Source organism: Bison bison, unplaced genomic scaffold, assembly GCF_000754665.1.
Source record: "Bison bison bison isolate TAMUID 2011002044 unplaced genomic scaffold, Bison_UMD1.0 scf7180017862979, whole genome shotgun sequence".
Lineage (NCBI taxonomy): Eukaryota > Metazoa > Chordata > Mammalia > Artiodactyla > Bovidae > Bison > Bison bison.
In genome coordinates, this window is record NW_011493551.1 from 2,186,945 (window position 1) to 2,199,432 (window position 12,488).

The 12,488-nt window shown below is 41.4% G+C and overlaps 1 protein-coding gene across 3 annotated transcripts in view; it reads right to left on the reverse strand.

Moving 5' to 3' along the window:
* MMS19 (MMS19 nucleotide excision repair homolog (S. cerevisiae)) overlaps positions 1–12,488 on the reverse strand; it is a 35,390-nt gene that overhangs the window by 14,590 nt on the left and 8,312 nt on the right. For 2 of the 3 annotated variants that reach the window (XM_010833055.1, XM_010833054.1), the window contains exons 2-8: positions 7,172–7,220; positions 4,821–4,921; positions 3,962–4,047; positions 3,501–3,575; positions 3,018–3,087; positions 2,508–2,636; positions 2,360–2,421 (exon numbers count right to left, since the gene is read on the reverse strand). In XM_010833055.1, the coding sequence (XP_010831357.1) occupies positions 2,360–2,421; positions 2,508–2,636; positions 3,018–3,087; positions 3,501–3,575; positions 3,962–4,047; positions 4,821–4,921; positions 7,172–7,220 (572 nt within the window). Of the gene's footprint in view, positions 1–2,359; positions 2,422–2,507; positions 2,637–3,017; positions 3,088–3,500; positions 3,576–3,961; positions 4,048–4,820; positions 4,922–7,171; positions 7,221–12,488 lie in introns of those variants that run through there. The other variant, XM_010833056.1, reaches the window with a different exon arrangement.

Consider the following 12,488-nt stretch of genomic DNA (forward strand, 5'->3'; position numbering starts at 1 on the left):
AAGGAATAAACCATAAAATGAGGAATACATAAATACAAAAAATGGAGATTTGATCCAAGAGAAAAGATAAAGGGATCCTTAGATGATGGGAAAGAAAGATTCAGTATTGACTCTGCATTAAGAGTAGGAAGCAACCAGCTAAGACTGTATGGCTAAGTTAAGACTGGTTTTTACATTTTTAAATGGTTGAAAAACAAGTCAAATAATATCTTGTGGCACATGAAAATTATATGAAATGTGAATTCCCAAGTCCATAAATGTATTTATTGCAATACAGACCCTGTATCACATTCCAGTGGCGAGGGCCATTTCTGTGCTGGAACAGCACAGGTGAAGAGTTTCAATGGGGAACATAAGGCCCACAAAGTCTAAAATAGCAGCTATCTCGCCCTAACTTCTACTGCTGTGATCCATGATGATGACGGCAAGTGGCCTATACAGATCGATAAGACCGTAAAGAATATTTTTAACACAAATTTAACACTGAAAGCCAGGTGTCCCTATTTTAACTGACAAGAGCTTTCTGCTTCCCATAGACCACACTGTGGGAAAAAAACACACAACTCTGCTCAAATAAATTTTCCAATTATTATCTATAAACTTGTTTTGCCTAGAACATCTCCAAGAAAATATATAAGCAGTTGGGAGCAATGATTATCTCTGAAAGGAAAATGGTTGGTGGCAGTAAAGAGGCTTAATTCTCTAAATGTTGCATGGTGTTCACTGTACTATCTTTCAAAAAAAAAAAAAAATTCTTGCCCACCCTAAAATTTTAAGTGCACATATTCCTAAATTTTAGGAATTTATCCTACTGTTACATCCATAAACCCACGTATGTGTGAAATGATACATGTACAGGCAGGGTATGTTAGGTGGCAGCATTGCTTGTAACAGAAAAGATTAGCAAAAACCTTTGTCCCATGGAGGACAAGTAAAATTAATTAGGTATTTCCATGCAAAGGAAAATCACAGTCATAAAGAATAAAGAGCTAATTTATATACTGCTATGGAACCCTCTCCAAGATATACTGCTAAGTGAAAACGCCAAACGATAGGAAAAATGTGTAAATCCACTACCATTTTTATGGGAAAAGGAAAGAGCATTTTTTAATACATGGATGAAAAAGCTCTGTAAGATACAGACGTAACTGATAAAACTGGTTGACAGTGGAGAAATAAACTTGATGGTATATAGATTTTTCACCTATTTGTACCTTTTGTATTTTGAATCCTGTGAATATATTATCTTTTCAAAACAAACACAAAATAAAGAAAGTAAAAACAGAAAAATCTGGCAGCCTAACCAAGAGCTTTCAAGAGTTCAAAGGCTTAAATACTTCTGAGCAGAAATAGTGATACTGATTACAAAAGCAATGAAAAGAATATTAGGAGAGAGGTGGTCCCAGCAACATGATGTCAGCTAAAATAAGCTGCTAAGAAATTCCCTATGGCAAAAATGGCTTTTTATCTTAAAGGCAGGGAAAGTCAATAGGGAAAGTCACTCAGTCATGTCCAACTCTTGGAGACCCCATGTACTATATAGTCCATGGAATTCTCTAGGCCAGAATACAGGAATGGGTAGCCTTTCCCTTCTCCAGGGGATCTTCCCAACCCAGGGATCGAACCCAGGTCTCCCGCATTGCAGGTGGATTCTTTACCAGCTGAGCCACAGTGGAATCTTCCCAACCCAGGAATCGAACTGGGGTCTCCTGCATTGCAGGTAGATTCTTTACCAACTGAGCTCTGATGTAAATTTGATGTGTGTGGTATAATTCCTTTCATTTCTTCCAAATTACTAATGCTTTCATCTACATACCATGCATACCCATAAAGTGCTGAGACCCTGAGTATTCGAAAAGAGAAGGTGAATCAAGATGCAGAGTGGGAGAAGGTCTGAGGGCATCGAGAAAACACCTCCTGTACATGCTATGCTCAACTGTGTCTTCGTTTCTATTGCCTGAGATGTGCCCTGAGAATCCAGGATCATATGCTACATATCCTTCAGAAACCAAATGAAATCCTATTTTATCTGTGAGTCAGTTCCTGCCTACTCTAGCTCACACTCAACTCTGTCTTTGAACAACTGTACCACCACTTGTTTCGGTCCATAATCTCTTACTGTTACTTAAATGTTTCAACTTTCAAGGACATGAATCATGTTCTACAATCCTGTAGTTCTAAGCACTAAGTACATTTTTAGGAAGTATGTTTTTCCACTTCCCGGTTTACTGACGTGCTAAGTTCTTGAGGGCAGGGGTCGTTTCTTTTTGTTCACTGCTGTACCCTCAGTGCCTAGAACTGGGCCTGGCACACAACAGACACTCAGTATTTGAATGAATGAATGAAAGGTACTACTTACAGGAGTAAAATCAATAGGGAAGTAACAAGATGTCACTTCAAACAACTCCTCCACAAAAGGTCCTAAAGGCAACAGAGAAAGAAGGAGGACTTACAAGCCTTTCATCTGACAAGCCCCAACCAGCTAATCCAAAGCTACAAGGACGTACCCAGGCTGTAGTCTCTAGAGATGAGGTCATAGACAATGTGGAAGGCCACCAGAAGATTACGGGGATCCTTTTCCCCATCCATCACCTGGATGAAGCCAAAGGTGAAATCAGCTCCTAGGCCCTTCAGCTCTGGGGAGGAGAGAACAAGGTCACTACTGTCCCACAAGATAAGAAAGCGGGGCTTTCTTCTGGCCTGTGTTTTCCCTCTCTCACTGCCTCCCTCTTCACGCCTCCCAGAGCCGACCATTTCTGTTTTCCTATTCCAAGAGAGTCCTCAGTGAAGAGAAGATGTGCAACAATATATAATGGTTATGGAGGTAGGAATTTAACACCTCAGCTCAAGCTCCACCCTTCCTTTACTTTACTGGGGAGTGAGTGACTCCCAGTTTCCCTTCATCTTCCTCTCAGAGTACTGACTCTTTCATATTACCCTGGGCTAAAATCAGTCCTGGTAAAGGGGGAAGAAAAGTTGTGTTCACTTTTCAGGTTTCCGAAAGCCCTGCCTCTCACCTTCCTCCCGGGCTCGCATGAAGTTGGTGATGATACTGTAGACTGTGTGCCGGTCCACCTGGGGCAGGGACTTAGTAGGAGAGACAGAAGAAAGTGAAGGAAGTGCCCAGAGAATACCTCAGCTGACAAAAGTACTTCCTGCTTCATCGTCTCTAACTGGGTAATTCTCTTTATACCAGAATAAGATGAACCTCAGGGAAATGCAGAGAAAAGGTATGGCTATGGTCCAGCAGTCTAGCAGTGGAACCAATAACCCAAACCTGCCTGCTATGTGCCTCACTTTCTTTAGGTGTGAGAGGACACAGGTCAGATGTACTTGCATGCCTCCCTCTCCTTATACAGTAGCAAGGGACAGCAGGCACATATGGCCAAAGGCCTGTAAGAGTTCAGAACTCTTAGAAGGCAATTTATTTTTTGCCATGTAATTCTAGTTATGTCAAGGGCTGGAAGATAGAAAATACCAAAGTGACCATTATCACTCACCTGTACGTGGACCTCCTGAAAGATGGCTTTAAGCACAGAGACTGCCAGCCCTGGGGGCAGGGTCACACACAGGCTCTGGGGGAGAAAAGAAGTGTGAACACAGAGGGAATTCTGGAAATTTTAGTGTAGCCTTCAAGCCTAAAACTGGCCTATCTAACTACAATGGGAATTACAACATCCAGGCTGGGGAAGAAATGCTGACGGTGAGAAACATGGTCCCTTTTCTCAAGCTGATTAGGTCTCTGCAGCTCCTTCCAGGTTGACTCTGAATTCCAGTCCCCAAAGGACACTTTTACTCTCCAGACTAAAAACAGAAGTGGAGCTGGCTGAGACTAGTTTAGCCCCATATCTAGGCATCTGCTTTGAAGTATCTGAAGTCTCACCCACTAAGGGGAAGGAGAGAATTCACTGGAAATAGATTCCTGTAAACATGGTATGTAATACAGAAAAGGAGAACTCACAAGTGCCCTCAAACCCTGCAGAACAGACGGGATCACAAGATGATGGTCCTTCAGCCGGTTCTCATAGAACAGGATCAGGTGGACCACTGAACAGACCAGAAATTCAGTCATTAGTTTCCACAGGCTGGAGAAGGGCCCGCTGGCATTGCTTCTTCCCAAAGTTCCTAAGGGCTGTTCCTGCTTGGGCTTCACTACAAATTGTCTCCTTCACCTAGGTATGTCCCAAGCCCTCCCATCTGGGGGGTTCCTTCCTTATCTGTCAAGAAAACAGGTGAGCATCTTGGGTTATCCCTTCGCACAGAGGTCACAATCAAACCCATTCTCAACCCGAGACCTGCCTTTCTACAGAACTTGGGTTGGCACGTTTTCTCACAGGGCCATATGGTAAATATTTCAGGTGTCTAGAACACAGTATGTCACAGCTACTCAGCTGGGCCACTGTAAAATAAAAGCCGCATAAACGGCAGGTACATAAATGGACATGGCTATATGCTAATACAGTTTTATTTATAAGAAGAGGCTGCAGTTTGCCTACCCCTGCGATGGAAGATAAATAAGTTGTGGGTTTTTTTCCTCAGGACTTCAAAGCATTTTGATATTTCACTACTTTTCTACTCCAAAACACTACTTTGTCCATTTTACAGACAGAAGACATACTGGGAAAAAAAAACTGTCCAAGGCTACATTTGAAATCTATGTGTCTTGTGTCTCAATTCTTATCTTCTTTGCCACATACACTAGTGATGTGTGACGACCCTGTGTTAGGAGTTCGAAGATACCTTACGTCCCTCCCTCCCTCCTGCCCGGTAAGCTGGCCTGATAGACACGGAAGGCTTTGGCTCAGCACGCCTACCAGTACCTTCCTTCTCCAGCAGCAAGGAGTGACACTGGAGGAGCACCTGTGACAAAAGCTGGATCCCACGGGCCCGAGTTCGGGGTTCTGGATTCTCTAGAGAAGACCTGGGGGAAAGTAAGATAGAAAGCCTGATATTACCCAGTTCAAACTTCGGAAGTAAATATTTTGCAATTAGTCACACTCACCCCCGGGCATGGAAGCTGGCCCAGGAAAGTACTCTGGAGGCGCTTGGCATTACAAACAACAGTAAGGCCAATCCCCAGATTGGCCTGGAGGTGTCATCAGGGGCATATGTGACACCAACAGAAGTGTCTGTCTCCAGGCACTGACTGGGTGTGGGGCTTACTCTCTCCTCAGTGATATAATTGTGACATTTCTCTGAAAGAGAGCTTAGCAGTTACCCACAGGGCTCAAGAGATAATTGGCAGCTTCTACCAAAACTTCCCTGGTGACTCAGACGGTAAAGTGTCTATCTACAATTCGGGAGACCAGGGTTCAATCCCTGGTTTGGGAAGATCCCCTGGAGAAGGAAATGGCAATCCACTCCAGTACTACTGCCTGGAAAATCCCATGGACAGAGGAGCCTGGAAGAGAGGAGTCCATGGGGTCGCAAAGAGTCGTACACGACTGAGCAACTTCACTTTCACTTTCACCTAAACAGGAGAAGAATAAATATATCACTATTAAAGCAACCATTATAGTCTTTACAACTGGAAATGTACTAAGTAAGATGGTCAGAATAAAAACTTTAACTATTTAGGATTATTGATATGGGAGGACCCAGGCTGAAGCAACAAGGTGATTTATCTTCAAAACAAATCACAGAGATTACATTTAAACATACCACAAGGAATCTAAGCAAAGAAGGAAGCAGAAGACTTCTGAAGGAGAGCTGGCCAGGGTACCTTAAGGAAACAAGGATAAGAGTACCTACGCTGAGCTCAGTCGTCCGGTAGTGTCCGACTCTTTGCTACCCCACGGACTGTAGCCCCTAGGCTCCTCCGTCCATGGAATTTCACAGGCAAGACTACTGTTGCCATTTCCTCATTCCCTCCTCCAGGGGATCTTCCCAACCCACGGATCGAACCCTCATCTCCTGCACTGCAGGTGGATTCTCTACCACTGAGCCACCGGGAAGTCTCAAGAGTACCTATAGCTAGAGGAACTGGGGCAAAAAAGATCAGCCTTGACAGGATACCTGGGATAGGAACTTACAGAAAGGGCCCCACTCAGAAGCAGAAAACTGTGCCTTTAAAAATGGACCAAGGCACACAGATGCTCACAGAAGCATTATTCGGAATAGTCAAAATGTGACAACAACTCAGATATCCCTCAACTGAGGAATGGGTAAACAAACTGTGGTATATCCATGTAACAGAATATTATTCAGCAAGCAATGAAGCACTGATACAGGCTACAACAGGAATGCATCTTGAAAACATTATTCCAAATGAAAGAAGACAATCATAAAGATTATATATTATTGTATGATTCCATTTATCTGAAATTTTCAGCATAGGTAAATCCACAGAAACAAAGTAGATTAGTGGTTACCAGGTGCAAGGAAGAGAAAGGAGTGGGGAGTGACTGTTAATAGGCGTGGGGTTTCTTTTTGGGGTGATGAAAATGTCCTAAAATTGACTGTGGTTACTAACGGTTGCACAAATCTGTGAATACACACTTTATTATTTATTTTTTTAATACACACTTTTAAATGGTGAATTTATGATAGGTAAATTATATCTCAATAAAGCTGTTACTTTAAAAAAATGAACCAAGGCCACAACAACATATGGGAGAAATGCATAATAGTGACCTACCCTCCCATCTTCTCCCCAGTTTTCTATTTCTCTCTGTTTCAGAAGACTCGCTAGCTATGACACTTAACAACCTTTGCTACTAAGACTTTCCAATTTAAATGGTCTTCCAAGAACAAAATATGAGAAGAGCAGGCTTTATACTATAAGCACATGCCTCCTCTGGAGCTTGGAGTATCTGGTTTGAACAGTGGTCTTCCAGCTGTTGTCCCAAGCCTTTCCCTACAGTGGGGAATCCCTACAGTGGGGCTAGAGAAGCACCACCCACCCTCACCTAAAGACTGACTTTAGAGGCTCTAAAGGCTGACTCAAGAGCTACTGTGGCCCACAGGCTGTGCTCTCAACATCTCCTCAAGGGTCTCAATCAGTTGGCATGAAACTTTTTTCAAGAGAAACACAGGCTTAGCCTGAGGTACTAATATGGAAGGGGGAGGGGGAACTGGGCTGCAGTGGAAGAAATTGAGGACAGAATAACTGTTTTCAGAGTGTACTGCCAGGGCTGATGAGAGTTGTTCTAGAGCAGATCAGATCGCTTACCCAAGGGCTTCCACCACTTGTAACACTGTATAGCTTCCAGATTTCACATCTAGAGGAAAGCAAAAAAAGAAACATGAAACAACAACAATAACAACAAAAAAGTCCATCCTAGGGTTTAATGTCTATATTGCCAATGTTTCTGCCTATCCTGGGTTTACACCTGGGGGTCCACTGTGCTTGCCAAGAGTCCCTCCACACTAGAGGCATTTCGTAATACTTCAGATATGCAGCTCCAAGTATAAAAACTGAAAAGAAAGCAAATATATCATTTGAAGGTAACCTGATTGTTTACCTAGGAAAATTCAAGAGAAATACATGAAAAAATATTGGAAACAAAATAACTCATTAGGATGGCTGCTGCTGCTAAGTCGCTTCAGTTGTGTCCGATTCTGTGCGACCCCATAGACGGCAGCCTACCAGGCTCCGCCGTCCCTGGGATTCTCCAGGCAAGAACACTGGAGTGGGTTGCCATTTCCTTCTCCAGTGCATGAAAGTGAAGTCACTCAGTGGTGTCCGACTCTTAGCGACCCCATGGACTGCAGCCTACCAGGCTCCTTCATCCATGGGATTTTCCAGGCAAGAGTACTGGAGTGGGGTGCCACTGCCTTCTCCGGTTAGGATGGCTAGGTACAAAATTAATATGAAATTAACACTAGCTTGTAAAATTATATAAAGGAAAAAAGTAATAATAGCAACAAATAAAATTTTAAAGAGAGAGAAAAATACCTCAATATAAACGTAACAGAAAAATGTGAATATCTGAATGGTGAAAACTTTAAAGCACAAGTGAGAAAGTTGATGTGCAAAAAATAATACATCATCAGGCAAATTCTAAAAAAGAGGAATGAGGGTGGAAAGGCAGTTCTTCCAGATAGTAAAAGATTTTTATAAATAAATTTTACAATAATTAAAATATTGTATACTTCTGAATATACTTTATATTCTCCATAATAAAAGTATAAACAAAAAATAACAGTATAGTATGAGTTCACAGTCAAAGAAATCAATGGTACAAAAATGGAACAGAAAATCCAGAAAGAGACACAAATACATGAGAATATGATTTTAAAAAGCATTATTTCAATTAAAGAAAAACAGACTATTCAATAAATGCTGTTGCAATGATTGGTTATTTGGGGAAAAAACAAAAACAAAAAAATCAATGGCTCTGAATTTTTCACCAAAGTAAATTTCAAATGGATTAAAGAAAAAAAACAGGAGACCATTTCTAAGTATAATATAAAGTTATACTTTAACCATAAAAGAAAAGATTAGTTAAAATTAGCTATATTAAAAAAAAAACCTGGATTTTCTGCAAGGCAAGAAAAAAAATCGTAAGACAAACTAGGAAAATATATATGCAATTCTTGTAACAAAAGGCTATTTTACCAATATAAAAAGAGCTTCTACAAATCAATGAGAAAAAGACCAACAACCAACTTAAAAAATGGGCAAGACCAGAAGATGCTGAACTATATTAACAACAGGAATGCAAACAAACTGGCAAAGATCAAACATTTTGTATAACTCCTATGTTCAGTGATGGCAGGCAGAAATACGGCACTCAAACACTGCAGGTGCCATATAAGTTGGTTCAGCCTTTTTATAGAGGGCATTTTTTTCTTCCTTGGCCCATCCACTTGGCATGAGGGATCTTAATGCCCTGACCAAGGTTTGAACCCATGCCCCCTGCTTTGGAAGCACAGAGTCTTAACCACTGGACCACCAGAGAAGTCCTCAGGAAGAGCAATTTGAGAGTATCTTTTAAGTTACAAGTGTATCAATACATATGCTGTAACCCAGGGAATCTTCTCAAAATTTACCCTATGTACTTTAAAAAGTGCAAAATAATGCATGTACAAATTTTCTCACTTCAGAGTAGTTTATAATAGCAAATGACTGTAAATAACAAATGGCCATCAATGATAAGAAATCAGTTAAATTAGTTATAGTACACCCATACAATGGAATTCTCTGTAGCTAACTTAGGAAAAGAAACTGAAAAAAGGCTGAGGAACCTATATATTTACACTAATAATGGAACAAGATTTAAAAGCAGAACATAGAGTGTCAGTTCAGTCAGTTCAGTCGCTCAGTCGTGTCCGACTCTTTGTGACCCCATGAATCGCAGCACGCCAGGCCTCCCTGTCCATCACCATCTCCCAGAGTTCACTCAAACTCCTGTCCATCAAGTCGGTGATGCCATCCAGCCATCTCATCCTCTGTCGTCCTCTTTTCCTCCTGCCCCCAATCCCTCCCAGCATCAGAGTCTTTCCCAGTTAGTCAACTCTTCGCATGAGGTGGCCAAAGTACTGGAGTTTTAGCTTTAGCATCATTCCTTCCAAAGAACACCCAGGGCTGATCTCCTTTAGAATGGACTGGTTGGATCTCCTTGCAGTCCAAGGGACTCTCAAGAGTCTTCTCCAACACCACAGTTCAAAAGCATCAATTCTTCGGTGCTCAGCTTTCTTCACAGTCCAACTCTCGCATCCATACATGACCACTGGAAAAACCATAGCCGTGACTAGACGGACCTTTGTTGGCAACGTAATGTCTCTACTTTTCAATATGCTATCTAGGTTGGTCATAACTTTTCTTCCAAGGAGTAAGCGTCTTTTAATTTCATGGCTGCAATCACCATCTGCAGTGATTCTGGAGCCCCCCAAAATAAAGTCCGACACTGTTTCCACTGTTTCCCCATCTATTTCCCATGAAGTGATGGGACCAGATGCAGAGAGTGTACATAAATAGTATTAATATATAGTATGTGCATAGCATTGTTTTTAAAGGGAGGGGGAATTATTTCTATTTGTACTTATTTATATCTCTAGAAGATAAAAGGAGTTAGTAATACTGATTGTCTCCAGGGAAGGAGACTGATAGCTAGGGGAATGAGTGTGTGTGTGTTCAGTCACTAAGTCCTGTACAACTCTTTATGAGCCCATAGTCTACAGCACACCAGGATTCCCTGTCCTTCACAATCTCCCAGAGTTGCTCAAATTCATGTCCATTGAGTCGGTGATACTATCTAACCATCTCATCCTCTGCCACCCCCTTTTCCTTTTGCCTTCAATCTTTCCCAGCATTAGGGTCTTTGCCAGTGAATAAGCTCTTTGCATCAGGTGGCCAAAGTACTGGGGTTTCAGCTTCAGCATCAGTCCTTACAATGAATATTCAAGGTTGATTTCCTTTAGGACTGACCGATTTGATTTGCTTGCAATCCAATGGGGTTGAGAGGTAGACTTAAAAAAAGGTTTTACTTTGGAATAATCTTTTAGGTTTAAAGAAAAAAGGTTGTAAAGGTAGTACAGAGTTCCTATATATCTCCTTGCCCAGTTTCCCTGAATGCTAACATCTTACATAGTACATTTGTCAAAACTAAGACAGATGAGCATTTGTATATTACTTTTAACTAAACTCTAGACTTTATCAGATTTTACCCATTTTTCCACTAATGTAATTTTTCTGTTTCAGGACCCAATTAAGGATATCACACTGCAACTAGCCATAATGAATCCCTCAATCTTCCTTGTTTTTCATGACTTTGGTATTTTAAAAAAGTATCAATATTTTCATAAAATGTCTTTTGATGATTTTTTTTTTTTTAATGTTTTTCTCATGTCTGTCCTGTGGTTATGGATTTGGGGTAAGAATAATAGCATAGAGGTAAAGTACCTTTCTCGTCGCATCCTATCACAGGTACAATATATCAACACAACTTACCACTGGTGCTTGTAACTCTGACCACTTGGTTAAGGTAGTGCCAGCAGGTCTCTGCACCACGCATACAGTTATTATTTTTCCTTTTCCCGGATTCTTTCCTTTGGAAGGGAGTCACTAAGTCCAGAGTCCACACTTAGTGAGTTAGGACAAAGGGGAGATTCAGCTCCGTTTCTTAGAAGGAGGACTATTTATCTATGTTATTTGGAGTTATTCTAAGGAAGATTCATCTCTTCCCTTCATTTATTTAGTTATTTATATCAGCATAGGCTCATGCATATTTTATACCTTGGGTTATAATCCAATACTAGGCTATTTTGTTGCTCAATTTTCTATCTTTAGCCATCAGGAGTTTCTTTACACTCGTTGGCACCAGTGTCCCTTTGACATACCCTATCCTTTTATTTTTTTAAAGTGCTTTCTTACCTTTTGGCACTACAAAATACTAAAGGTTCATGTTGCAATTTCCCTGCCCCAACCCTTGAATCAGCCTTTGCCCCAAGAAGTCCTGGTTCCTTTTATTGGAGAATGGTATTAAAAACCAACATTTGGAAGTAGCTCCACTCATTGCTATTGGGATATCACTGCTTCTAGGCCCTCCTCGGCAGAGAGAGCTGGGAAATACATGTACGTATTCTAACTTATGTGTATACACATATTATCATTATTTCTGTACCTATCCATATATATCAAACTAAATATAAGATTATACTAGACTCTCCACTCTAATATAGTACCACAGGGTCCATTCTAGCCTTCCCCCTTGCTTATTTATAATTTGTTTCTTGGACAGTGAGGAACTTGGTTCCCATTATCTACCATTTTTTATTCTTTTCAACCCTAGTGTAGCTATAAATTACTTTTGGAATTGTCAACCTCTGTGAGAAACAAATTCATAAGTAGAGCACAGCATTTATAGGCAGTTTTGCCTTCAGCCTTAAACAGTTTCTAGACAAAATATTGTTTTTCAAACACTTAATCGGCTTGCCCTCCATGCCCCCTTTCAGTTCAGTTCAGTTCAGTCCAGTCGCTCAGTTGTGTCTGACTCTTTGCCACCCCATAAACTGCAGCACGTCAGGCCTCCCTGTCCATCACCAACTCCCGGAGTCTATCCAAACCCATGTCCATTGAGTCGGTGATGCCGTCCAACCATCTCATCCTCTGTCGTCCCCTTCTCCTCCCACCTTCAATCTTTCCCAGCATCAGGGTCTTTTCAGATGAGTCAGCTCTTCGCATCAGGTGGCCAAAGTACTGGAGTTTCAGCTTCAGCATCAGTCCTTCCAATGAACACCCAGGACTGATCTCCTTTAGGATGGCCTGGTTGGATCTCCTTACAGCCCAAGGGACTCTCAAGAGTCTTCTCCAACACCACAGTTGACTACTACATAGTCTTGACTAGATGGACCTTTGTTGACAAAGTAATACCTCTGCTTTTTAATATGCTGTCTAGGTTGGTCATAACTTTCCTTCCAAGGAGTAAGCGTCTTTTAATTTCATGGCTGCAATCACCATCTGCAGTGATTCTGGAGCCCCCCAAAATAAAGTCCGACACTGTTTCCACTGTTTCCCCATCTATTTCCCATGAAGTGATGGGACC